Genomic DNA, 27880 nt, shown 5'->3' on the forward strand with positions numbered 1-27880 from the left:
ACTTCCCCCGTGGCCGCAGATTAACCTATCTCCAGGGTCTAGAACCAGCCCTTTTCAGGCATCAGATTGAAAGCAAGCAAGTGGGTATTCAGACTGCCTGAGAAGCCATGCCGAGGTCCCTTCAGGAGGCAGGATGGAAACCCTTCCTGTTTGCTCAGATGCAACCTGGCCTGGCAAGAGGAGAGGTGAAGGCGGCTTTTCCTGTGGGCTCATGGGTATTGACTATGGTGATTGCCAAGTGGGCCTTGCTGGCTCTGAGCAGGGCCCGTGTCCGTGTCCTGTTCCGTGCCCGTTCAGTGAGTTCCCCTCAGGCTGGATCCTCATCTCCACTGAGCTGCATCCCCAGGAGGGAGGAGGGAAGGGCAAAATAGGATTTCTGGGAATGGGCTTCAGTCAGGGCATTGTCTGGGGTGTAGATGTCCCACCCTGATGGCATCCAGTGTGGCTATGACAGGGAGGCTGGCTGACAAAGCTAGGCTTTAGCTGTATGAATGAATGAACAGGTCTTAGCTTTCCTCTGTGACCAGGGATCCCTGAGGTCAGGCCCTGGGAGGGATGAGGGGAGGGTGTGTCCCTGTTCATTTTCCAAAGGCACAGGTGTTCACAGTTAATGGCATCTGTTGTAACCCTGATAGGAAAACAACCTCTTCCCAGCATCACCCCGCCCTCCCAGCCCATTTGGGATTTGAGCCGGAGCTGTAGGTGTGGCCCACAGGCTTTGCCTCCACAGAGTTTATTGGAATCAACCACAGCAGGGGCAGGTCCCTGTGCGTGTGGCCACTCTAGGCGTTCCTAAAAAAGGTCCAGGTAGCTCAAAGGTTTGGGGTTACTAAGAGGGTGGGTGCACTTTTGTACTGGGATCTTCTGTTCGAGCCCTGGTCAGGGGAGACACATCTGAGGGGGGCGCATCTGAGGGGGGTGTAGAGAAGAGAAAGAAACACCCTCTTTTAAGGGTTCTGGCACCAGGGCCAGCAGACAGGGAAGCTGGCAGCAGGGCTATTTGACAGGCCCCAGAAGGGCCATCACCCTTACTGCAGCCCCAGGGTCCCATCCTCCACACACCATTCAAACGGCTTCTCTTCAGAGGCCTTCCACTTCCCTCTGTCTTTTCCTAACTGGAGAACAGGGGCCAGGCTAAAGGGGGAGATTCTGGGTCTGGGTTCTTTGGTAGGAAGGAAAATAAATAAATAAACCATATAAATTCAGGGGAAAAAATGATGATGAACTCAAGAGCCCACCTAAAACGCCTGCTAGGGAGTGCCAGACCCAGACCTAGAAAGAAGCATGAACCGGTTTTGGAGTTGGAGAGAACACACCTGAGAACCTAGTCTCCCTTTGCCCATGGGCACAGCCCCCACGCCCCCAATACTTGATCAGTTGGGGGGCGGCTGAGAAAGCTTTCCCATGCTGCCATCTGTCTCCACAGGCAGGTGAGGGCAGGGGCCTTTGCTGCCCCTGGAAGGAGTCATTCCCAGGGAGCTTTGAGGCAGTCCCAGGCTCTGCCTTAAGGAGTTACTAATGCTCTGTACTCAAAGCAGGCCTGAGATGTTAGCCCAGGAGCCTGGGTAAGGTACTGCATCAAGGTGAGCACCAAGGCAGGAGGCCTTGGTTCTGCTGGAGCCACACCCACAAGAGTGAAGGTTCCAGGGAGCCAAGGAGTCCAGGAAAAGGAACGGGGCTCCAGGCAGAGAGGCCCCTGTTTGTACATTAGGAAAGGCAGAGGGGAGGCCAGGACCCCATTTCCTCTCTCTTGGTCCGTATTTCTTTGCTTTCAATGACTACGTGGCACTACAGGTGGGACAGACAGAGGAAGCCAGCTTAGAAAAGACTGGGTTCCATGGGGACTCTCGCCCTGATCATCTCCTATTCCTGCCTTTATCTGGCTGAGAAAGAGGTCTGCAGCAGCCAGGGCAGCCCCAGGCTCCCACAGCCCCAGAGTACTAAGGTCCTTTTCTCCTGGGAAATGGGACCATGTTCCAGAGAAGGGTGTGGACATCCTTGCTAAATGTTGGGGTGAGACGCTGGCATCAGAGGCGGCTCTCCTGGGTGTCTGCCTTGTTCACAAGTGGTTCCTGTGGACACGGCTCCTCCGAGGCCTCGCAGGGCCTCTCAGGCTTGTTTTCTGCTTCAGTGGGGGAGCAGACCTTGAAATAGGCCCGCACTGACTCCTTTACTTCAGCCTCCAGGCCCTTCATCTTGGCCTCATACTCTGCCAGCGCCTTCTCTTGGAACTGTAGGGACAGCAGGGACCATTACCAGGCTTAGGAGCCCCCCTTCCCCCCACCCCCCCACCCCGACTACAGAATATTAAGATGTCCATTCATTTCGGGACTTCCCAGAGACTGGGGTAGGAAATGAAGAGAGTGAGGCTCATCAGAAACTTCCAGGAGAAATAACAAGCAAAGAAATGTGTAGAGAGATGTCTCATTTGAAAGGGCCTTGGGATGCCATGAGAACCTGCCTGTGATTCACTGGTGACACCTGACCTCTGGCGTGGAGTCCCTGAGGTTAGGTTCCTTTCCACCCATTTAGCTCCACTTGGACCAGGACAGAGATCTCCTCACCTGCTTTTCCATAGCCTGAATCTGCTCCAGGCAGGCTGTCTGTCTCTCTTCCAGCTTCTCCTGGTGATGCTCCAGGGTCTCTGTCATCTGGGTACAGGTGAGAGACAGAGGATCAGATGGATAAGTAAGCAACATTAAGGCTAGACTCCAGCTCTAATCTCAGCTAACCAGCAGTGAGACTTGGGGCAAATTCCTTAACCTCTGGGCAGCTTTTGCAATGTGTAAAGTGAGGTAATCATACTCGGCTTGGGATCGTGAAGGATCATATGTCTGGTCCACAGGAAGCACCTGTCATGATGCCTGGCCCAAGGTCAGGCCACAGGAGGTGGGAGGCCTGTTACTGCAGTCAGCAATGCCCAGGGAAGGAGCCTTAGGCCCCCCTCTCAGCAGTGTTTCCCTTCCTCTCTCCATTCCAAGGCACCCCAGGAAGCCTTCCTCTCCGGCCTCATCCAATCACATCCTTCCATGACCTGCTAACTCATGTGTCCTAGGCTAGTCCCTTCAGGCTGGCAGGCTCCACCCACAGGCCAGAACTTTGGGATCCTTCCTCCCACTCCTAGCTGCATGGACACTTCTGGACAGCCTGCTACCAGGGCTCAAAGGAAGGACACTCACATCTATGGAGAGAATGGTTGGGAAGGACACAGCCCTGCATACCTGCTTGACAGCCTGAACCACCTCCTGGATGTGGGCGTTGTTAATTTCTCTCTTGAGCCTGTTGATAGAATTGGAATTTTATAAAGGGACAGAGCCCATAAATTATTCTAAGGACACGACAAATAAGAATTCCATCACTGAAGCAGGGAGAATCAGAGAGACCAACATGGAAGATGAAGAAGAAATATTGGGAGCCCTGGATCCACGTCCTCGTTAGAACACGACATAAAGGAAGCTAGGGTGGGCACAGCACAGACATCTAAGGGGACAAGCTGCTAGCCCTGGGCTCCATCTCCCTCTCTTTGTGCAGGGTTCTCCTTCCTTTGCTCCTCTGTCCTTAAGCAGTGTTAGCATCAGTGTTTTGCTCAAGGGAGATTGAGATATACAGCAATAGAACTAATTCGTGAAGGGCCGAGCCAGGGGCAGATCTCTGGGGATCCAGTTAGGAGCCTTTGTAGGGCTGACCTCTTCCAGCCAGAGTCCCGTCTGCCCAGGTGCGCCTCCCCTTCAGGCTTTACCTCTCCTGGGCCACCTTGTCTGTGGTGACTTTGGTCATGGCCTGGATCCGTTCCAGCCTCTTGGCCTCCAGTCTTTTCTTCATCTCTTTGGTGTCACTGCAGACGGACAGGGGAGGAGATATTCTGTGGACTGTGGCCTTTGGCGGTAGGTAGGGGCAGGCAGGCAAGAGGGGCGACTTTATGACATGACTTTACGTTTCTGAGGTCTCCTTGAAGGTCTTGAGTTCAGCAGCCTGTTTCTCTCGGGCCAGCTCCATCATCTTGGCGATTTGCTGCGAAGGAGGAAGGACGGAAGGACGTGCTTAGTTTAGCGAAAAGCCCTTGGCTGTGCAGACCGGATGGGGATAGCTGTCCCACACCTCCGTCACGTGCTGCTCCTTGCGCTTGAGGACAGAGCGGTACTGCTCCTCGCCTTGCTGCTGCAGCTCCTGCTCCAGCCTGTCCCTCAGCTCCTGCACGCGCGGATCCGCTCCCTCGGGGAGCTCTCTAGGCGCCAAGACAGTCTCCTCGCCGGGCAGGGTCCTGGGGAAGCCACGACGGAGCAGGCCCTGAACCAGGCGCCACTCCTGTTGGGGAGGGCAGGGCACCACCGATGGATGCCCTTACCTCTTTTTGCGGGAGCCCTTGCCCGGGCGGAGCTTGCAGCCTGCTGCTGTGGCCTGGAGCTCCGCCAGCTGTGCGGCGCCCCGCTGCAGCAGCTCCTCCCAGCGCCGGGCTCCACGCCGCTCCAGCTCTCGAAGCTCCTTCTCCTGTCTCCGCTGGAGCTTCACCACGCCCTTCAGCTCCCGCAGCTCTTCCAAGCTGGCGGTCTGTGGCTCTGCGGAGGCATGGCTGAGGTGGCATGCGGCCCAGAGCATCCTCCCAGTCCTGCAGCGCCCCGCCCACCCCCCAAAGTCCCAGGCTCTTCCTCCAGACCCTGCCCCATGATCACAAGGCTCAGCAGGCCTTACCTGTCACTTCTTTCGCAGCTTCCTCCTTGGCCTTGGTCTCAGGTGCTGTAAGGGCACAGGGCTGGACTGTCAGGTGCCTCAGTCTGGTTCTTGCAGGGTTGTAGTTTAAACCCTCTGCAGCTTCCCCTTTCTTAGTGTTGAGGCTTCAGATTCAGATCTTCCCTCCCCGATGAAAGTGTTAGTTTTGGGGGGGGGACTGTGGGTATGGTGGGAGAGGTGCAGAGCTATCCACTAGGCAGGTGGACCCAGAACTACCTACCTGTTGACCCATTGCCTGCTGAGACTGGCACCCCATTGGACTGGCCAGCGACAGGAATCCCAGAGGAGAAGAGCTTCTGTATGAGGGTGGCCTGTTAGCACGGTGGCTCTAACACGATTTTCCCTGAGTAGGGGACTCTGCCCCTCCCCACTCATTCCACAGTCCGTGGAGGGTTCTGCCAGTGGTCCAGACAACACAGACCTCAGGCAGACTTCCTGTCACTTCTTTGAGCTTCACAGACTTCTTATGATGGGCATTGAAATACTTGATGGGGTTGGCGAGGGCCACAGTAAGATCTGAAAAGCACAGGGTGGTGTGGATGGAGTTTAAGGCATGGAAGGATCCACCTACCACCCTTTCCCGGTCCATTTCAGATCCTGGCTTAACGAATCAAGAGCGAGTGGACAGCTTGGGGCCAGACACAGGTCTCCTACCTGCCCACGTGTCAGGAACGTAGTCCTTCATCTCCAGGAAGACGAAGAGAGCAGGCATGGTAAGAGGCATGTTGCTCTCACTGCGCAGGCACAGATGGTGGTATCCTGTGGGACGCGGTGAGGTGGATGGTAGGCCAGAGCGCACTCTTGCTCAGTACCACAGCACAACAAGCACTTAGGGCTTCTGGCTCTCGAGGCAAAGGCCAGGGCCCTAAGTCTAATGCTGTGTTTCCCTCCCCTGTGGCTTTGGGAAGGCTAGGTGAACACTAGGTTAACGCCTCATCTATGGCTGCATGTGTTTATTATGAGAATGTGTTGTTATAAGCTCTTCACACCTTTTTATTACATTCTAATTTATTTACTCTGCATGTGCGTGCATGCACATGCAGAGGTCAGAGGACAGCTTGTGGGGACTGGTTCTCTCTCTCTCTCTCTCTCTCTCTCTCTCTCTCTCTCTCTCTCTCTCACCATGTGGTGTCTAGGGTCAAACTCAGATCATTAGGCTTAGCGGCAAGTGTCTCTACCCGCTGAGCCATCTCACCAGCTCCTCTCACACATTCTAAGTGCCCAGAGATGCCAGCTGCTCAGGAATCTGTAACAGTGACTCCAGATCATGGGCATTCTGTTAGGTGGGCAGAGTTCCCACCAGTCAGGTGCTTGGAGAAAGTCTATTCCTGTCCCGTTTCTTAGATAAGCTCATAACATGAGGGAGGATACTGGGGCCTCAGAGACCCTGCCTGAACACCACTGCCACCCCCAGCCAGGATGCTGATCTTGGTCTCAGACTCTCTGCAAGGAGTTGAGACCCCTGATTTCTTACCAGAATGTAAGGCATTGATGGGGATGATGCGGTGTCCAAGAAATTTGCCGCCTTCTTCCATCACAGCTATCCTGAGGGAGGCTAGCTCAGGCATCAAGATCTACAGTGGTTTAGGACAGCAAAGTCTGAAGAGTGGACAGAGGGGTGTGGGGGGAGGCAAGCAGCCCCTCCTATTAACCCCTTGACTCCAGAAGTCTCACTCAATGCTAGGATGAGGCCCTAGCAGGCATTGCTAGATTTAGTACGGACAGGCAGAATGCCCCACGATACTTACAGGCACCTTCCAGTTTGAGTCAGGGTCTCATGGGAAAACTGACCAGATGCACAGCCCGGGACACTGAGCCCATGCAAACAGCCCTTGGCAGCTTTGTCAACCAGTGTCCAAGGACACAAAGAACCCCATCATCTCCTAGCTTCTGGGCTAGAGTTAATGTTTCTATCCCTAATCCTAATGTGTGCAAGCACCCCCTCCCTGCCCAAAGCAAACCTTGTGAACTTGAGTTTGGGACTTCTGAAAGGCATGTGGGGACAGGCCAAGAACTTAGGGACAGACACCAGTGGCGGCCCCATCCCCAGCACCTTCTCAAAGATGAAAGGTTCCTCTTTCCAGACAGGATTGATGGAGTTAGCAGTAGGTGACAGCTTGGTACGATAGCGCCTCTTGGGGTCCCCTGGGAGGCCAAACAGTTCCACTTCCACATAGGTGCGCACACTGCGCTCTGACAGGAACTGCCCAGAGATGACCTAAGGGTGAGAACCCAGGGGAAGCCAGCATTAGATATCCCACTCCAGGTTGATGCCTAAGCCTGTGAAGCTTCTGTCCCCATAAGGCTAAGTATCTACTGTAGGTATTGTGAAGTTCCCCGTTCAGCATTGGCCATCAAATAGCAGCGGTGTGACTCGAGATTTACAGGTGAGCTTCACTAAGGACTTGAGTGTTTCCAGGACTCCCGGGCAGAGACAGAGGCAGACCACCTGTCCTCAGATGAGAAAGGAGCAACAAACGTTAACCGCCTGGGTTCGTTAACGAACAAACTGCCCAGCACAGCCCAGACTCTCTCTCCCCTCCCCCACTGGAGTCTCAGCCCTTCCCCTTGGTTTCCATGGGGACCAGGAGGCAGACTCCAGTGCTGAGGAGGAGGCAGTTTCCAAGGCAACTTGCTACTGCAGGAACTGGCTGAGGCTGAAGTCTTCAAGATAGCAGGAAAGGGGGTTGAGGTAGAGGGGTGGGCTTCTTGGCCTTCCTTTCAAGAGCCCAGCCCTCCCAGCCACTTGTCAGCCCTGGGCCTTGCCGTAATGGAAAGGGTGGTGGCTACCACCACATCAATGCGGTCCACTGAGAAGGGGTTGAACTGCTTGTCCAGCCTGCGCATGAACTCGTGCTTTAGAAGGTAGCCACTCTGCCCGTTGAACTCAAACAGTGCCATGTTCTGCTGCATGGGCAGGTCTGGGGGGACAAGAGGACGTGGTGAGGATGGTGCCACCTGGCTCTAGTCTCAGTCTCTTTTCAATACTTTCAAGCCTTTGTTCGTTTGTTTGTTTGGGGAATGGGGGAGTTTGGGTAGATGATGACGGGGAGAGTTTTTCATGTCCCATCCCAGACTCTTGGGGGTACCTAGCCTTTCAGAAAGGGTCTTCAATCTAGAGTTAGCAAGGAATAATGGTATGACCAGGCTGCAAATTCACAGAGGATCTTGGGTTGCTGGCACAGATGTGACATCCAAACACAGCAGCCAGAACCCATGCCGGCCTTTGTGTCTTATGTGTGCTCCCATATATGAACAGTTGAACGGGCATGAGGGAATGAACCCCTCCCCAAAGTGCTCTCACTACCAAGGTATGCTCCCAGAGTGTACATGAACACCACATCCAGTAGGCACCAAAGATCTTTATCCAGGGAGGGGTAAAGATAGGATAGGCAGGGCCCAGGGGAGGGGCCTGGGGGAGGGGCCTGGGAGTATAGGGCCCAGGGGAGGGTTCTGGGGGAGGGGTCTGCGAATGCAGGGCCAAGGGGAGGGGTTTGGGGGAGGGGTCTGGGAGTGCAGGGCCCAGGGGAGGGTTCTGGGGGGGAGGTCTGGGAATGCAGGACCCAGGGGAGGGTTCTGGGGGGGAGGTTTGGGAGTGCAGGGCCCAGGGGAGGGTTCTGGGGGAGGGGTCTAGGGTACAGGGCCAAGGGGAGGGCTCTCTGATTTTGGAAGTGCCCTTACCCATTGTCTGGAAATTGAGGGCAACCATCTGACATCCAGCATTCCAGAACATCTGGGGCATGTAGTTGGAAGAGTCCATGCGTGTGCCCTTGGGGTACACGCGGCTCATCTGCCGTTTATTATAGCTGTTGCTGAGTATAGGAGCTGGCCAAGGCCACTTGCACCAGCAGGACCTCAGACCCTCCCCCAAGCCCCATCCCACCAGGGACCTTGTCTGCAAAGCCTCAAGGATACTCCACAAACTGCACGGAGGCCTTGGAGAGCAGCTCGGAGGCCTTGAGCTCCGTGAAGGAAGAGACGACATAACTTCTGTTCTTCTCTGTGCAAGGGAGAAAGGGAGGGAGTCCACATCAGGCTGGCCCCGCTCAGCCCTGCCTACCTTTTGGGGCACTTTCCTCCATAGAGAGGGGCTTCCAACCATTCTCTTGAGGTCTGAGGGTCTAGCAGCCAGATTTGAGAAGAACATGTGCAGATAAATGTGCTGGGGTAAAGGGACATCACAGAGGACATGCAGGAGGAAACCTGCATCACGGTGGGACAGAGTGGGGGTCATATGCCATACATAGGCATGTAGGGTGTGGTGGGCATACGAGACTGGGTCCAGGGTATCAGGAACACGTGGTACACACACTTGGCAAGAGAACAGCTGGGACATATAGTTGGAAGAGATCATGTGTATATCCCTGGGACACACAAAGCTCACATATTGTTCATTATAGCTGTACCCGAGTATAGGTGCAGGCCAAGACCATTGGCAGGACCCCAGGCCTTCTTGCAGGCCCCCAGCCAGGGGACCTTGGCTGGTGAAACCTTAAGGATACCCAGGCAGTGTTGTTTACAGGGAGTGAAATGTGAAAGCATTTGGCAAGTGCAGAGGGGAGCTGTACAGTAACATGTCCCGGGTGTGCCTCGGTTGGGATTCAGACATGGGGAGTCAGTGTTGCAGAGATCCTCCTGCACAACTGCCCATCAAGGTGCTCATGTTGGTTAGACACACAGAGGGTGGGAAATGCACTCAAGGGCATATTGAAAAGATCAGGGCAAGCGTCATGGCAACACACACAAAAGGAAGGATCCGATCGTGAGCCTCTGAAGACTGCTCTGCCTTCCACCCCCACATGGGAGCTCTCTTCCCTCCAACTCTCTCCTTTAGATAGGGTCTCTCTATAGAGTGCTGGCCGTTCTGGAGCTTGCTATTAGAGCAGGATAGCCTCTAACTCACAGAGGATTAAAGGTGTGCTCTCCTAGGAACTTTCCATCCAGGGCTGAGGCTCCTAGACTTGGGGCAGCACTTGGTGGCGTTCAGGCCTGGGAGCTGCAAAACCTTAGGAAACTGCAGAGCTCCAGACAGGCCTGGCTGAGGTGGCCTGTCATAGCGACCTGCCTGTCAGTGACACACACCAGAACATTCCGTTTGCTGCCAAGTCCTTCAGTCCAATGCTGGGAGCCACTGCCACTTAAACAAGCCCTTTGCCTGACTCCTAAGCCGGGTATTTATAGACAAGGCCCTTAGTCCAAGAGGGAGCATGTCCCTTCCTTCCTTTCTTTCAACTCACAAGGCCACTCTTGAGCCAGGACAGCCTGTTGCTGAACTTGGCCTGCCCTCTCTCCCTGACCACCCTATACTAACATACATACGTGCAGAGAACTCGAAGGAGATAAACTTGGTGGGCTGGATATAATTGACAAGGCTAGACATCTCCTCATAAGCTGTCACCTCCAGGCCTGCTGTGCCCTAGAGGACAAGGGAGAGAGTGGAGAAAGGAATAATAAAGAGCCCACACGGTAGCCCATGCCCACCCAGAGGGTACCACAGCGGAGGCAGCAGAGGAACTGTCCCCACACACCTCATCTGACTGCATCTTCTTAATTTCTTCTTCATCCAGGCTTCCTGACTCCTCCTCTTCCTCCTCTTCTGCCACCTCCTCCTCCTCTACCTCAGTCCGGTCCTCAGCAGTCCACCCTGCCACACACAGCTTTGTCAGCCCTGACTCTCCCCCAAACCCCACCCCACTCCGGGTACTCTCTCACCTGTGTCCTCTTCTACTGGGACACTAGACGGGCAGCTGCCCTCGGCCACCACACCAGGCTTCTTGCTGGAGGATGCCAGCCGGGAAAACTGGTTCTTCTTATTCTTAATGAGGATCTTGCCCCGGAGATCCTCTGGGCTGGGCAGAGGGATGCCAGGCTTCAGCTGTAGACAGGGAAGAGGTGGGTACCTTGCCTCCACTGTGGTGTGTCCCCTGTGGTGTGTCCCTGTGGTGTGGGCCTGTGTCTGTTACTTCACTTCCAACCACTGTCCCTTGAATTCCCATTTGACTGAAATCACCCGTTCCCTGTCAGGAACGTCTCTTTCACCCATTCCTTCCGACTAGACTGCTCTTTGCACATGCTCGCTGAATCTCCGCCGTCATCTTCCAGATTTCACCTTACCCATCATACCCCTCCAGAAAGCCTGCTTTGATCCTCTTAACTTCTGAGCACCGCCTCCCATAACAACTGCTGGCTGTAATTGGCCTGGATACTTGTCTGTCTCCTCATGAAGAGGGTCAGAATGGGACAGCACTTGTGGCATTTGGGTTTGTTGTTTGTTTGTTTGTTTGTTTTAGATAGGGTCTCAGTATGCAGCCCAAGTTGGCATGTAACTTGAGATCTTCCTGCAGCGACCTCTCAAATGTAAGTGCCACCACGCCTAACATTCAACCAAGTTTCTGGCATTGGTAGACCCCTAGTTCTAGCATACTCTCTGACACATGGTATATGACAGGACCCTAGACTCATAATCCATCAAATAAACTCAAGTATCTTTGCCCCGCTGACCTGTCCAGATGCCTCACAAGACTGTGCACTCACAGGAAAATTTTCCAGGGGATCTGTGAGCAAGGTCTCTCCAAACATGGTCCTGCAGTACTCAGCCATCTTGGCCTGTTGGCGGGGTCTGTTAGCAGGGAGCAAAGTATAGCTAGGTATTGGTTACCCCAACCTCTTGCCCATCTTCTGTGCCCTGATAACCTAGATCAGGGACCCAGGGAGTGGGACAGGGAGGTGCTAAGGAAGGAGATGCTGAAGTCCTAAGGAAACTAAATGGATGTGTATGTTGCGAGGTATGTGTGTGTGTGTGTGTGTGTGTGTGTGTGTGTGTATTGGGGGGCATGGTTCAGGCAAGAGGCTGGGCCAGAGGTACAGAATGAGGCTAAATAGGCCAGGATACGCACGAGTCCACATGGTTTTCAAATGACAGGATGACAGGATACGGGGAGGTCTTAAAGGCACTTTCTGCAATGGCTTCGATTGCTTCCTAGAGGAGAAAGGAATTCTGTGAAGAGGGTAGCTTCTCCCCACTACTTAGTCTCTACGTACACATCAAACTAGATAGCCATGGCAGCCTCCCAACAGCCTGAGGTATTCCAGATGCTTCTCCCCTTCAGCTTCCTTCACTTCCCAAACTCAGAAAACCCCTCAGGCTCTTTCTGATTGCCACTGTCATCAGCGTCCACACCCCAAGACCCACCTTGAACAAGATATCTGTGGTCATGGTGAAGCCATGGGTGATGATGGGCTCTTCATCGGGGGGCTTTCCCTTCCAACAGTCTAACTCTACACAGCGGCAGCCAGACAGCAGCACCTGACGGTACATCTCAGCGGAGGAAAGGCCTGAAAACTGGCCAGCTGAACCAATTGGGAGAAGGGGCAGGGATGTCACTCACAGCCAGGCCAGGCCCCTCACTCCCTCATAGTCTGCCCTGTCAGCAGGACAAGCAGTAGTTGAGAAGCATCTGTGGAGGATCTGGAGCCCGGGGGCAGCTCAACATGAGGGTTCCAGGACCCACCTGTCAGGTAGGTGTTGTGTGAGGAGTTGATGAAGTAGTGATTCAGTGGCTGTGTCATGTCATGGTGGGTCAGCAGGGTATCATGGGCTAGCACGCTGTTCTCTGGTCCGCAGAGAAACCAGACCATGCCCTCTGGTGACAGCTGGCCTGCGGGACGATGGACAGCAAGCGGTCATAACTGCAGCTCAGTCCCCGGGTGGGACGGGACTACCGGAAGTCGGTTCCTTGGCCCTCACCCCGCTGGACCGGACTACCAGAAGTCGGAAGTTGGTCCCCTGGCCCTCACCTCGCTGCACGTTGATGCCGCTGGGCTCATACTTCTCAATGAGCACCTGCACCTGCTCAGGCCTGGCTGGTGGGAACAGCAAGGAGTTGAGTCGAGGGTCTCGCTGCTTCTGATTGATGAATTTGGTCAGGTGCTCCTTGGTCATGTAGGGTTTAGCTTTAGCATGGCTGCAGGCCAGAGAGAGGGGCACAGGTGTATGTCCTTTGGACGGAGGCTTGGACCGCCCTCTCTTGTACAACCCTGTGATTCCCAAAAGGGCGCGAGGCAGGAAGGAATCACTGCACTTCCCAGCACTCCATGCCCAGCCCAAGAAACTCACTAAGAAGTGAAGATCTCGTCGATTTCTGGCCGAGGACACAGGCTCATGAGGAAGCTCTTGTACACAGAGTCGGGGAAGTCCTCTGGATTGATAGCATCGTTCTGGAAGAACCAGCACCTCGTTATCCTTCTCCTCACCTGCTCAAAGCTGAGACTCACCACAGCCTCCACCCGGCTCTGGGGAAGGGGCCTGATCAGAGAGGAGTTACTCAAGGCCGACAGGCAGCAGACACAGTGGGCACACACACAAAGAAATGGAATCAGATTTGATCAAAATTTAAAATATGCATGCTTGCTGGGTAGTTGTGGTGCACACCTTCAGTCCTTGCACTTCAGAGGAGGCAGGTGGATCTCTGTGAGTTCGAGGCCAGCCTGGTCTACAAAGGGAGTTCCAGGATAGCCAAGATCGCACAGAGAAATCTTGTCTTGAAAAAGAACCAACCAGGGACTGGAGAGATGGCTCAGCGGTTAAGAGCACTGACTGCTCTTCTGAAGGTCCTGAGTTCAAATCCCAGCAACCACATGGTGGCTCACAACCATCTGTAACAAAATCTGACGCCCTCTTCTGAAATATCTGAAGACAGCTACAGTGTACTTAAATATAATAATAAATAAATCTTAAAAAAAAAAAGAATTCTCTCTAAAAAAAAAAAAAAAAACAACTAACCAACCACCACCACCACCACCAACAACAACAACTGTATGTTTATAAGGAGACCATGAAGAAGCTGAAGGCTAACCTGAGCTAAGAAGGAAGGGAGGAAAAGAGGAAGGGAGAGAGGATAGACAATCCACAAAATAAGATAAAATATTTACAAATCAATTATCCATTAAATGTTAATTCAACAACAAAAAGATAGCCCAAAGGTTGGGGAGATGGCTTGGTTGTTCAAGTCCCTACTGCGCAAGCTTAAGGACCGAGTTCAGATCCGCAGCACCCACATAAATGCTGGTCTCAGCGGCATGTGTCTGTAGCCCCAGCGTTGGCAATGCACAGAGACAAGAAGATCCCTGAAGCTCATTGTCAGCCATCCTCACACACATGAGCTCCAGGGCCAGTGAAGCCCTTCAAATGCTGAGACGGAAGCTGAAGATAGCTCAGCGGGGCAAGGCAAGCCAACATTGATCTTGCAGAAGATCTGAGTTCGATTCCCAGCACCCACAACAGACAGCTCACAAGTGCCTGCAATTCCAGCTCTCGGGGATCTGATGCCTCTAGCCTCCAAGGACACCTGAACTCACATGCACATATCCACACACAGACACACAAGCACATCATTAAAAAATAAATAAATCGGGGCTGGAGAGATGGCTCAGCGGGTAAGAGCACTGACTGCTCTTCCAAAGGTCATGAGTTCAAATCCCAGCATCCACATGGTGGCTCACAACCATCCATAAAGAGATCTGACTCCCTCTTCTGGCATCTGAGGACAGCTACAGTGTACTTACATATAATAAATAAATAAATATTTAAAAAATAAATAAATAAATCTTTCAAAAATAGAATGGAGAGTACTTGAGGAAGACCTCTACCATCAACCTCCAGCCTCCACACATGTACAAACTCATGCACGCGAACACATGCACACACTATAAGCACATCTGCACACTATAAATACATGCATACAAAAAAGAAATGAAAGATAATATATTATCTTCCAATATATATATTGGAAATGATGTTTCTGTGAAGGAGATACAGAAATGATCAATAGGTACATGAAAAGAATTCACCATCATTAGTTATTAGGCAAATACAAATTAAAAATCAAGACGAGATACCATTTCATTCCCACTAGGACAGCATAAAGAAATGACAGCCAGTGCTGGTGCCGTAGGAATACGGGAGCCCTTGTGCATGCCAGCAGGAGAGTAAAACGAGGCAGCTACTTGAGAGAACAGTGTGTCAGTTCCTCAAAAAGGGTTAAGAGTTACCATATAGTCATATGAACAATTTCACCTGGATATATATATATAGCCAAGACTGATAGCAAAATCAGGACAAAATGCTTGTACAAGCATTATTCATAATAGTCAAAAAGTGAAGAGAAACCAAATATCTATCAACATGGAATATGAAAACTGCTATATATGTAATATACATATTATATATTATATGTAATATGGTAACTGATATATACTTCATATATGTATATACATATGGATATATATATATATACATACATACACCACACACATATTAAGTGGTGATACTACCACATGGATGACTCTGGAAAATTCCATGTTGAGTGAATAAAGACCATGGATTGCATGAGTCTAGAGTATGTGATTCTATAGAAATAGAAACAGAAATTACACGGACAGTATACATATATATTCTCTTCATTTTGTTCCTCCAGGGAACAAAATGTTCAGTGCCATTCAGGATCACACTGGAAGGTCAACTCGAGTTGGGGGCTAAGGGTCTGAACAGGAGAACACGGCTAGACCTCCCCCAGCCCAGCTCTGCCTCCGAAGCTGGTCAGTGGCTTTTACTGGGACACAGGGAAGTGGCTGACTAAGGAGGACAGACACAGCTAGGGATGAGCTCAGGAGAGAAAGTGGGCGGGCGTTACTAGGAGCAGGCAGACCGTATGAAATGTAAGGACCACCTCAGGAGCCCAGTCCACCGTCTCCCTGCCTCATGCTTGGATCCAGTGTACCTGGCTGTGTCTGGGGTCACCATGGCTACAGAAGCTGGGCCTATGGGGGAGCATTCCTTGTGTGGTTTATAAGACTGGCTGCTTAGAGACTCAATTTTACTCATTTCTAGTGTCCTAAATTCTTACCAGGAGAAATGCTTCATGGGGTGAGGCTTGTAATTACACAAGGGCACTGGCCAAGGTGGAAAAGGATTTGAGATCCAACACCACCCCCAAACCAGGCTTGGACCTTGGCTCTGGGCCGTATCTACCTAGAGAGCTCTTATTTTGGTACATCACAGAAGACATCTCATGGGGTGACCTTGCTTCTGATTTGTAATTAAAAATTAATTGCTTAATTAAAAAGAAGTGGAATGTGTTTCCGAATGGAGCTGAAGTCTGTGCCCTGGCAGTTCCCAGTCTTGGCTCTGCCCCTCTCCCCAACACCCTGCGGAACCAGTCCTTTCCTGGTGTCAGACCCTGTAGCCTGCCTCCTGTTCTTGACGCCGCTATCTTGATCCCCCACAATGAATCCCCCACAATGATCTCCTATGCCCGAGGCTAGGAGAGGAAGGCTCACCCTGTCTGCTGCTGTCCTCCACAACACGGCCTCCTGCACTGCCCTCCCTCGCCCTGGTCCCACCTTTACACCTAGTGTAGCCAGAGGTTCTGCTTAATTGGCTTTGGGAACTATTGGCAGGGTGGCAGGATCCCACTTCTGCCCTCCCCATTCCTCACCCTCCCCGGCCATCTTTGCTCTGGAGGCCATGAGAGCTGGCAGAGTTGACTGTGGGTGGAGAACTACTCACCTTGCCTTTTGCAAGGTGACAGGCACTGAGGGCAGCTTCTACGCGCTTGCGATCTGCAGGAAATATCTGGAAAAAACTGAGGGAGGCGAGAAAGGTACCGGGCAGCAGAGGGGTCATGCCTAGGGAGGGAAGGCTTGGGGAACTGGGCAGCAGTTAGGGGCAAGCTCAGGAGACTCACTTCTTCACAGGAATCTTCCCTTCAGGGTTGAGCTGCATTTTCAGCTTCACCAGGCTGGAGAGGTGGAGAGGAGCCCATCAATCTGGGGTCTGGGAAGCCAACCCCTTGAGCTCAGGCGGGGAGGGGTGTAGAGGAGGCTGGGGGGTGGGAAACAGGCACTTACATCTTGTCTAGGAATGTGCTTCGGGGAGCATTGGCTGTCATTGGGTGTTTGGCCAGAGCCAGTACATCTTCAGCCCAATCCTATAGATCACAGAGCCCGGAAGTCAAGCTCCTGGCCACACGTGCACCTGCGCCCCTTGCCCAGGCCTAGGTCTCTCAGGAAGGTCAGACTCTCCCAAGGGTCGTCACTCTACCAGGTGTTGCCAAAGCACCTTGCCTACGTTCTCCTTGTAGGAGACGAAGTTGTGGAAGGTGAGGTCCACCATGTCAGGCCCAGACACCACTGTGAGTGTTTTCAGCAGGAAGTGGTTGTCTGGAAAGTCCATATTGAAGACCTCCCGGAGTTTCTGGCTCTGTAGGAAACAGTGGCACAGTAAGTCAGAGGTATGCGCTCCGTCTTGCCCAGTGTCTTTTCCTGATCTCCTCACCAGCCACTTGACATGCAGGCCACTGAGGCAGAATGGCCACAGAACCTAAGAACCACAGGACCACAGGCCTCAGCATCCCCCTGTCCCTGGCTCCAGCACCTGCCACGGGAAGGAAGGAGAGGCCCACGGGAAGAGCGTGGCTGAGGCAGTGGGACCTGGGATCCTGGGAATTTTGATTGAAGATAGACTCTTAGCTCCTAACTCAGAGAATCCTGCTTCCAACTGTCAGTGCCTTCAATCTTCTCACAAGCTTTAGGCAAATGTAGGCAAAGAATCACCAAGAAGTGGGAGCAAGGGGTAGAAGACGCTTTCTAGACAGTCTGGCATTCTTAGGGGCAGGTATTCCCAGCCTCAGAATCCAGGCAGGTTGAGTAGCCGCTGCCACACCACCTTCCTTGGCCTGTGCTGACATCCTTGCTGCCTAGCAGCCCAGGACCCATCCAGCTGGTCGCACAGATAGGCTCCCCACCCCCAGGAGAGACGTGCTCCTTGCCCTCTGCAACTCGTGGCTGCTTCCGGGCCACTTACCTTAGGTATCTTAGCAAATTTCCCAAAGCGAGTGTCTCGGATGCTCGTGACATCCAGAAGCTCCATCTCCTGGTAGCAGTTCCCGGTGGAAGCAGGAAGGGTGGGGACAAGAGGCGGGTCAAGTGGAGAATAATGGTGCAGAGGGGAGGGTTTTCCACAACCCTTCACATCCTAGCTGCTGCCTTCTCTAGAGGCCAAGACTGCTCCAGGCTTCCTGGACCCACATCCCTTCACTTTGTGCTCACCAGCTTCTCTCTCTTTAGGGAGAAGGACTCTTCACTCCTCCCCTGGCATAAGAGCTGCAACCTGCAGCCTGTCTTTTATCCTGGAGTCCCCCATGCCCAAGCCCCATGCCTTCTTCTGTTTCTCTCGCCTGTCCTCTGAGCCCTGAGCTCTGAAATGACCAGGAGCTATCTCTCCAAGGGATCCTGACTTAGGACTAGGTGTGCCCTGGGCAGTCATGAAATGAGGTGACTGCACCTTCCCTCCCTTCCCATGGGAGAGCCCCAGGACCTACACTCTCTGCATCTCCTGCAGCCATGTCTCCCTCCTATACCACCAGGGATCTAGCGGAGTTCATTGGCTCCATTGGAGCTGAGGGCCATGTTGATATGGTTTACCTTACTTTGGTGTGTCCAGTATAAGTAATAGCCCTTGGGATCCACACGGAGGATAACAGGAGAGGCTATTGAGGTTTCCTGGGGGAATAAAGGGTCAGCTATCTGATCTAAGATCACAGGCCAACTTTCCTGACCCAGGCCAAGGATTCAGATAAAGTCCATCCCCTTCCTAAAATTTAAAAAGGCATTTCCCTTTGTTCTCTGAACTGACCTGTGGGGAGGCCTTGAGGGAGGAGGTGGGATTACTGGAGAAGAGGTACTCCTCCTGGACCCCAGGCAATGCCTCTACCTCTCCTTGTTCTAGGGGTCATGGTTCCACAAGAGGACAGAATAGCTCTCCAAGATTCCTTGCTGCCATCTTGGAGAGCTTGGCCCCAAGCTCTGGTCTGCACAGCCAAGGCCCTGTCCAACCCAGGATCCTCAGACTCCTTCCATCCAACCATGAGCACTGGCTGTCCCTCCCATCCAAATGACCCAAAGAAACACCGAGTTCCTTCATAAAGTGAAGTACTCAAACCTCCTCAGCCTGAACTGTCTCAAAAGACCAGTCCACACTTTATCCCTTCAGAGAAGGATTTTCTGAAGTGTGCTGTTATTAATAAGTGGGGTGCATGGACAGGAACTGGTTCACAGATGGAGAAACACATCTGGGGAATGCCTATGAACTCAAGGATCCCAAGGGCTGTGAGCCAGCTAAACCTTGAACTTGGTGCTTCGTGGTTAACCCTGGAGTTTGCTGATTGAGTACATAAATGAGCCGGTTGTGGTGGCGCACGCCGGTAGGATTTGCTGAAGGAGGCAGAGGCAGGAGTACATAAATGAATGAGCAAACCGGCCTGAATCCCTTTTCCACTCACACAGTGCATAGGCTACCTTTTATAGCCTTTGCATATATAATCCAGATATTACAACTGAAATTTCCAACAATGCAGGACTATTGCTGCTGACACACCAGACCAAATATGGGATCTACCAAGGAAATGGAACAAGAAAGGTTCCCACATTATAGGTGGTTAGAGTGTGGGGGAAAGATTTTGTAAGAAAGCCGATTTTGGAAAAAAAATCTGTGTAGTGAGCTCTGAATCCATTTTCCCAGGGGAGGGTCAGTGCTGGCTCCCTGACCTTAAGACTGTTGAGTGTGGGATAGAGTAGACAGGAGCTGGTCTCTAGCCTGGGAAACCCAGAAGGTGCCGGGCAGGGCAGACTGCCTCTGACTGCAGCTGCTTGGACAGCAAAATGTAAGTATTTGGTGGGCCAAAAATGGAGGAATGGGTAAAAGGGGCCCACAACTGCAGGGAGGGAAACCAGCAACAGAGAGCTGAACCCTTAATCGTCAGTGATCCCCTGAATAAAGGTATTGGGAGATTTCAAGCAAGCAAGCCCCAATATGTGGAGGAGGGTCTCCCCAAATCATCAAAAAGATCACCAGAGAAAGAATAAGCTTTTTGTTCTGACATGCTTAGAAACTCCAAGCCAGCTGTCGACAGCATGTGTTCAAGGAAGAACTCTCATCCTTCCTTGTGCCCCATGTAGAAGGCCCTGGAAGAGAGAGAGCTGAGGACCCCCCCCCTTTCCAGGGAGCCTGCAGGGGCCCCTACTGCTTCCTAGAGGGAGAAGGACAAACTGTGATCCCAAGCAAAGTTAGAGCCTCACTTCTAATTTGTTTTTGGAACAGGCCTGAGTGTTGTGGGGACCGCTGGACTACTGCCCAAGGGTGATGATCCTGTCTGAGAGCTTGCTGAGTTTCTTTCTATAGCTAGGAAATTTTCCCCTCTAAGTGTGTTCTGAAGGGGCTGTCAGAGACTAAACAGAGTCAGGTTTGGTTATATCCTTTACACTAAGTTTATCAAAATAGCACAATATATCCCCGATATCTGCTAACTCTGCCCAAAGCAACCAAAGAGCAGAACCTGGTTCATAGGTCATGTGTCCTGTGACCAGGCTTGGTACATTCTTGCTCATGCAAGTCAGGGTCCAGGGACCACACAGCACCCTAGGCTGGGGAAGGGAATTGGTCAACCTGACACACAAGTTGGAGAAAGAGTTACATAGCTTTACCCCTAATGACCCACAGACCCCCCTCAGGTTATACACACTTCCCAGAGGAACTGAGTCACTTCACTTTTCATTGTGAGTCATTTTCCTCCTTCCATAGGCTCTAAGACATGCCACATCACTACCATGTCACCACTGTGCCACCACCATGCCACACCAACCAAAACACTTCTGGAGAAAAAGAAAACATTTCGTGACAGGGCCCCATCCCCACAGTTTTGACAACCAGAAGCCTTAACCTAGCATAGCCCCTAAGGGTGTAGCCTCAGACTCTCCTCATTGTATAGAGAAACTAGACAAGCCAATCCAGGGAGCTGAATAATCAATCGTAGGTGGCCTCCTAAACTTCATGCACTGTTGGAAACATCAGGCCTTCCTGACACCAGTCTAGAGCTCTTTTAAGGAGGTCTATCCCTCCCTGGAGGACAGTCCCCATTTTATTCTTCTTAAACCAAAAGACTCTATGGTTAGTGGCTGTAGTTTCAGGGCCCAAAAGGACCAGAGACCACTCAGGAAGGAGCAGACTCTGGGCTGGGGTGCAAATGGTCTTCCCTCCCAGGCAGACAGGTTGGCAGGTAATAGGTCGGCTGAGCTGCGCTGAGTCACTATGGGGAAGCAGAAGTCAGTCAGTTCCTTCTCAGACCCCAGTTCTTGAACCTCCAGTTTTCAACTGGGTCCACCGGCCCTTTAGTGCCTCTTCCCGTGGTCGGTCATAGTTTGAGAGAGAACATGACTTCCCTAGGACAGGACACATCTTGTTCTGTGTCCTGGGGTGGTACAGCTGGTTATGGGTCTCCTGCCAGAGCAAACTTGGGGTGTCTGTGCGGGAAGGGGACCTGGCTGACCTCTTTTACTGATCTCAGCTGAGGGGGGTGGGGAGAAGCGTGCATTCCCCTACCAACACTGAAGTTACTAGAAACAAACCTTTATCATCTTCGGGAATTTGAAAAGGGCAAATCAGGTCCAAAGAGATTACCTTTTCTGATGCTGACCCCCCCTCACTTCCCCCCCCCCACCCCTCATTGCCAAACACAGAGGCTTCCCCTACAGCAGCCAGGAGCACCCACTGTCACCCCAGACTTGTTTATTTAGACTGTTGTGACAGCTGTGTGGTCAAGCCACATAGGCGCCTGGGTGCTGGGAAGACATAAACCAACCCTCCAGTTCTGCGAAGCTCCCGGGCAGCCCCCCCCCCGCCGCCGCCCCCGCCCCCTGCCGCCTTCCGGAGCCTCAGCTCTACTCACATCGTCCCACTTGATGAAGCGCTCCCCTTGGCTCAGATACGCCTTCACGTTAGGGGGCAGCAGGACAGGGTTGAGCACAGACATGATGTCAAGTGTCTCTCTTTGGAGAGGATAGGCAAACCTCTCCAGTGGACAGGAGGAGAGAAGGAAGGAGGGTGAACAGGAGGGGAAGCCAGGGGAAGCTCACGTGGCTCCCGCCCAGTACTGGTCCGGAAGTCAGTCGGGTGCTCTTATAGCCTACAGGGTGGCAGTAGCTGGCTGCAGGACTCAGAGCTTCAGGCGGGAGCCCAGCCGATCTGCCTTGTAAATCAGCCTCCTCCTCCACCTGAAGTGGGGGCTGCAATAGCTGTTTCTGCCCAAGGGGGTGGGGGATGCTGGGCTCCCCTCCTGGGAGTCCCTCCCCACCCACTGCCTCAGCACTTCCTGCTCCGGGCTTCCTTCTCTGGGCTGCTGTGAACTGAGGGGCGGGCTATGAGGTCTAGAAATGTTAGGGCCAGGACCCCTGTTACAAATACAGTCTTTGCTCAGATTTACCACAGCGGCTGGAACTAAGAGATATATCATGGAGGACGGTGGGAGATGCCATTACTGAGCCTTGGGCTGAGGCGAGAACACAAATAGTTCTCTAAGGAAAAGGGTCTTCTACAGAGCAGGGGTTCTCTCCTCGGAGGGTGGGATCACTCTGGAGGTGGGAGTCAGGGATGGGCCAGGTCCCAGCTGGCACTGAGTGTTTTGAATAAGCAAAGTTACACGAACACCCAGCTCCTCTTTCTCTATGCTTCCTCCCCATGAAAATGAGAACCAGGTGAGTCAATACGCCTCCCACCCATGACACTTCTCTGGGTCTTTGACCCTTTCAGTAAAGTCCTAAAAACTCCACTGCCCAGCTGCTGCCACACACAGACTGGAGAGGCCCTTTGCCGCCAGCCTCCACTGGAATGTTCCTTCACGGACTATGTTGCCTCACACAAACATCCTGGAGGAGAAAGGTTCTGAGAGGCAGAAGCAACCCTGCTCTAGCCCCTATTGAGGGTGTAGCCCGCTCTAGCCTGGTTCGGGATGTTGTGGGCCTTACAACGTCCATATCTATCCCAGAGGTTCAGCTCCAGCTCAAGTCAGGCCCCAGTCACTTCCTCTTACCTAATGCACTCTTATCGAATGGCTTAACCCCGCTGGGGAAGCTTAACCCATGATTTCCTTCCCCTCTGAGGCCCTGGCTTTCTGCAGTAGGGCCCATCAGGGATCTCTCTCTGTGCCACCCCTGACCACTGTGAACTACCCTCCCCACACCCTGGAACTACATCTGCAGCTAGGAACCAATGCATGAGAAAGGGGGCTGGCAAGAGAGAGCAGGTTAGGTGGATAGGTTAGTTAGCATTAGTGAGAAAGGTAAAACTGTGGGGCTGTGGCTCCTGAAGGCAGAGGGATGGGATCAAGAGAGCCTGCCGGCCCACTCCCCAATAAAAGTAGTGAACTTCTGAGAGGAAGCTAGCTTAGAAATTGTCCCCAGAAAAGTCATTCTAAGACCAGAGGGGGATAGCCAGAGCAAGATCTGAATGAACCACTTGGAAAACAGCTCCCAAACTCCTACAGGTGACAGGTGTTCCAACCCCGCCCCCTTCAGTGTCGCTCCTCCTCGGGAGCCTCCTGGGAGCCTCTACATATCTGACTGTCTCCATGGGATCAGGTTCTCTCTCTGTTTGAATGAATTTTGCAAGGGAAATCCCTGCCCCTTCCCAGAGCCCTACACCTGTCACCTGCAACGGATCTGGTCCCCATGTCCTTCTTCCTGTCTTGCCCTCACCCGTAGGCCTACAAGAAAGCCTAGAAGGGAGAGGGGGATGCCTCTGTTCCTCCTTCCATCTCTGGCCCTAAACCCACAGAAGAAAAGCTTTATATCCCTGCCCATTGACAGCATCCCCTGGGCAGGCTTGGGACTGCGGACTGTAACATCCATGATACTCCCTTGCTAAATCTGGATGCCAGCCAAAGGAGTGGCAAGCTATTTGAGAGACCTTTACTGAAGAGGGGTTTCCTCTTTTAAAAATCCATGTAAGTTGCCCCGCATGGTGGCACATGTCTGTAGTCACAGTTCTTTGGGGGAACAAGCTGGAAGATTGCCACAACGCTGGGGTACACGTTTTAAAAACATTAAGTTGACAAAGAAAAAAAAAACAAAAACCATAATGTAAATAATAGTAGAGTAACGGTGGCTGAAGGGAGGGAAGTCTCAGGAATACCTGTGGGAAGTTGGCCTTGGGCTAACTCTTGGCCATTGCTGATTGGAAGGCTTCCCTGGCAGTAGGCCAATCTAACCCCCAGGGTGGACAGTGGAAGGGCAAGGATGCCCCCTGCTGGGCTCACTGGAAAGCTGAGTCTGCTGGGGAAGGAGGCTGACTCAGGGACCAGCCACTCCAGGAAGTCGCTGGTAAATGTGTGTCATATGTGATGCCGAGTTTGACAGGTGGGAGCTGTGGGTTGCAGACAGGGAGGGAGATCATTATACTCAGCAGCTGTCTCTGCAGGAGGGAAGGGGGAGGGTGCGTGGTGGGGGTAGGTCCCAGTTTCAGTCCCAGCTTCCCCTGCTCACTTGTGGCACTGGACTCATAGGGTGACTGCATTTCCAATCTGCCCACCAGAGAAGATCAGCGGTGGAAGCTAAACTCATATCTTCAGGTGGCAGAATTACTGGCCAGGTAGATAATTTTCCTCCTTTATGCAGTGGGATTCAGGAACAGGGAAGCACGCTGTATGGGGGTGGGGGTGGGGAGCAACAGCTACCTTGCTCCTGAGATTGAGAGGGGTCACTGTTGCATCCTCTGAAGCATGCTTCCCACACACTGCTCTCTGAACCCAGCCAGTCTTCAAGTATGTCTATCTGGTGATACTGACCTTTTTAAACCTCATCTTTCTCACCTGTATAGTGGGAATAATCCTACCTCATAGGGATGTCCCTGAGCTTGCTGGGGAAAGGGTTGGACCCAGGAGAAGCAACCACTCTAGGAGGATGCTGGTAGATATGCCATTTGTGATGCTGGGTTTGGCATATGGGAGCTTTGGGGAAAGAGCTTATGCTCAGCAGCTGCCTCCCAAGCTTCAGTGCTAACTTCCCGTGCTCGCAGCCTGACCTAGGACACCCCCTCCTGCACAGCTTCTCCAGTGCCGGGATTACAGCCACTCTGCCCACTCCTTTCTTACTCCTCAGTGAGTTAGCCTCTGAACCCGTGGGTTCTTCATCTGTGGAGTCAACCAACCACAGATTATTTTTTAATGCTAAAAATGGCATCTGTATTGAATATGCAGACATGTTTTCCTTGTCAGTATCTTTCTATATAATACAGGGTAATAAGTATTTTCATGGCATTTACATATCAGGCATAAGGGATCTCGATATGGCTTACAGAATGTGGAAGGTATGGTAGGCAATATGCAAACACTATACCATCTTATATAAGGGTATCTTTGGATTCTGGTGGATACAGAGACCCAAAAGCCAACATCCCATGTATACCAAGAGATCATTTTACACATGCTGTTTTCTCCACATGTGTCTTCACTGACTTGCTCTACACACACACACACACACTTCAGCCGTTTGTAAGAATCATGTGTTTGGATTCACCTTCCCAGAACAAACCAAATTAGAGATGCTTCAACTGTGGTCTTGAAATCTGCTGTCTCCAAGGTGCCAGAACTCACAGTTACCATCACTGGGGCTCAAATTATTAACAAACCACAGCCTCTCATGAGTGTCTCAGCTCAACCCCCCCACAGCCGATAAGACAGATACAAGAACGAGGACCCAGGGCAACTGCCGTCCAGCTGTGCATCAGCTGAAACTCCACTACTAGCTGCCCACTGCAGTGCTGGAGACTGAGTGCAAGTGGGGGCAGACATAAAGATGGAACATGTGCCAAGGTACCAAGGCAACCAAGAAGCTTCAAAGTCCTCTGAAACTGGGATGGTTCATGCCTATAATCCCAGAATTCAGACAGCTGAGACAGGGAGGCTGCCACAAGGTGGTGGCCAGTTTGGGCCACAGAATGAGGCTCTGACTCAAAAATTAAAAATAAAAAATTAAATTAAATTAAAATTTTAAAGAGTTCTCTGTAGCCAGGAAGAGTGGCACACATGTGTGGCCCTAGCACCCAAGAGACTGAAGTAGGAGGATCACAAGTTTGAAGGCAGCCCTGGCTACATAATAAGATTCTGCCTCAAAAACAAATACATGAATAAATAAACATTCTCCAGAATTCTAGGAGTAAGATGTTGTTTGGCGGGCTGGAGAGAGGACTCAGCGGTTAAGAGCACTGACTGCTCTCCCGAAGGTGCTGAGTTCAAATCCCAGCAACTATATGGTGGCTCACAACCATCCGTAATGAGATCTGATGCCCTCTTCTGGGGTGTCTGAAGACAGCAACAGTGTATTTACATATAATAATAAATAAATCTTTAAAAAAGATGTTGTTTGGCTTCCCTCCCTGCCCTCTGGACTACAGGAGAATATCTGGAATGTCACTGTGGAAAAGATCAGAAAGAGCAGCCTCAGATATGGATTTTATTTTTGGTTTTGAGACAGGGTACTCTGTGTGACCCTGTTGTAGTCCTGGCTATCCTGGAACTTGATATGTAGAGGTTGGCCCTGAATTCACAGAGATCCACCTGCCTCTGGCTCCTCTGTGCTAGGATAAAGGTGTGTGCCACTACTCCTGGCTGTGGGCCTCCTTTTGAAGTGTCATTTTGGATCAAACTTACCTGGTCCACGCTCCAGAAACCTAGACGATAGGTCCCAAGTCCCAAAAGTTTGCTGTGGGATCCCAGCAAAAGGACAGCTCAGTGATCTAATAAGCCTGATTATTAAATCAGGTCCCAATTCCTCTAGTTCTAAAAATCCCACTCCCATCGGGAAGGCCAACCTGTGTCTCCGAGAGATGGTCAGCTTAGAGATGAGAGTACGGATGACAGACAAACATGACACTTGACTCCGCATGTAGTGTTTAGCTCTTCTACCTTTTTTATACATCTGTAAAAAGGGGTCAGTTTTCAGATGGATGATGAGAATAAATTAGTTGATGTCTGTCTCTGAAGCACAGTGCATCACACAAATAAAATGTATAGGTGAGATCGATTGCTTTTCTTTATTCCTAATTTGGTCCAACCCCAGACTTTATTATTATTATTTTTAAATTATTTATTTATTGCATGTATATGAGTACACCGTCTTCAGACACACCAGAAGAGGGCATTGGATCCCATTACAGATGGTTGTGAGCTACCATGTGGGTGCTAGGAATTGAACTCAGGTCCTCTGGAAGAGCAGTCAGTGCTCTTACCCGCTGAGCCATCTCTCCAGCCCCTTATTATTATTTTTTTAATTAGGGCCCAAACAAAACCACAGCCTCTTGGTTCTGTGACTGAATATTTGGGGAGAACTGGAACCAAAAACAACCTACTCTGCTGGAGCAACAGCCCAAACCCACAAGGTAAGATGAAAGGGCTTCATTGAGGGATCCAGGCTTGGCTCCAAGACACCGGCTGTACAGGGACAGGATGGGGGAAGTGTCGGCTTAGCAGAAGCATGTGTGAATAAAACAGGGATTTTGCTGACAGCCAGCTCCATCTGAGTCAAAAGACAGAGCTGCCAATAAAGGCGGAAACTCTTGAGCTGCTGGATTGAAGCTGCCTGTGAACCTAACGGCTCTCCGTCTTGCAATTCCACCAGAACGGCCGGACAACACCGCAGGTCCCTGCTGCACCCAGACCCTTGGAATCAGGGCCCAGAATGAGAGTGAGGAGAGGACAAGGCAGTTAGGGAGTTCAGACATCTGCAGAATGTCACTCCTTGGTACCAGGAGCAGCAGTGCCCTAGAACCAAGGAAGACTCTGCCCCATTCTTCTTCTCTGTATCATTAGGCCACCTTTGAGATAATTGCGTGTTTCTATTTAAGTTGCTTTATTGCAGGAAATGTGTGAACTGAAGAGCATTCGGTAGATATCAGTCAGGATGTAGGAAGCATGCAACATGTTGCTGCACCAGGAGAGAAAGCTCGGGTGTCTCGAAGCTCTACCTGCATAAGGGTGGCTCTTATCCTCCGGGTCCCAGATGCCAGAAGCAGAGATGACCTTGGGGCTGGGAGTGTATGGGATGTCCCTTCAGAGAAAACACTTCTAAAGCGGGAAGAAGTCAGGACAAAACAGAAAAAGAAATTATCAACGATACGGCCACAACCCAGAATGCCTCCATAGAGAGTGGTGGTTTGAATGAGATTGTTCTCCTGAGTCTATATATTTGCATCTTGGCCCTCAGTTGCTGAACTGTTTGGAAGAATCTGGAGGTATGTCCTTGTTGGAGTAGGTGTATCCTTGTTGGA

General features: G+C 51.7%; 1 protein-coding gene across 6 annotated transcripts; it reads right to left on the bottom strand.

The window, feature by feature from the left end:
* Positions 1–697: 697 nt before the first annotated feature.
* Positions 698–21902, bottom strand: Plcb2 (phospholipase C beta 2). 6 transcript variants are annotated; one of them, XM_052183232.1, is made up of 32 exons: positions 21510–21896; positions 18211–18288; positions 17591–17659; positions 16847–16987; positions 16636–16715; positions 16473–16526; positions 16295–16370; positions 12845–12945; positions 12526–12692; positions 12240–12386; positions 11921–12078; positions 11625–11707; positions 11263–11334; positions 10441–10577; positions 10257–10372; positions 10048–10144; positions 8644–8728; positions 8410–8534; positions 7495–7649; positions 6782–6946; positions 6203–6302; positions 5383–5487; positions 5150–5244; positions 4949–5024; positions 4690–4734; positions 4346–4556; positions 4099–4261; positions 3935–4011; positions 3740–3835; positions 3222–3279; positions 2565–2651; positions 698–2231 (listed from the first exon to the last, which is right to left on the bottom strand). In XM_052183232.1, the coding sequence occupies exons 1-32, from the start codon at positions 21591–21593 to the stop codon at positions 2028–2030; spliced, it is 3507 nt and encodes a 1168-aa protein (XP_052039192.1). In that variant the 5' UTR covers positions 21594–21896; the 3' UTR covers positions 698–2027. The 6 variants fall into 6 exon arrangements, with proteins under 6 accessions (XP_052039192.1, XP_052039191.1, XP_052039193.1 ...); XM_052183231.1 differs by having other exon boundaries at positions 10441–10603; positions 11263–11347; XM_052183233.1 differs by lacking the exons at positions 18211–18288; positions 21510–21896 and adding an exon at positions 17162–17312 and having other exon boundaries at positions 10441–10603; positions 11263–11347.
* Positions 21903–27880: the final 5978 nt, after the last annotated feature.

The sequence above is a fragment of the Apodemus sylvaticus genome, chromosome 5 (assembly GCF_947179515.1).
Source record: "Apodemus sylvaticus chromosome 5, mApoSyl1.1, whole genome shotgun sequence".
Taxonomy (NCBI): domain Eukaryota; kingdom Metazoa; phylum Chordata; class Mammalia; order Rodentia; family Muridae; genus Apodemus; species Apodemus sylvaticus.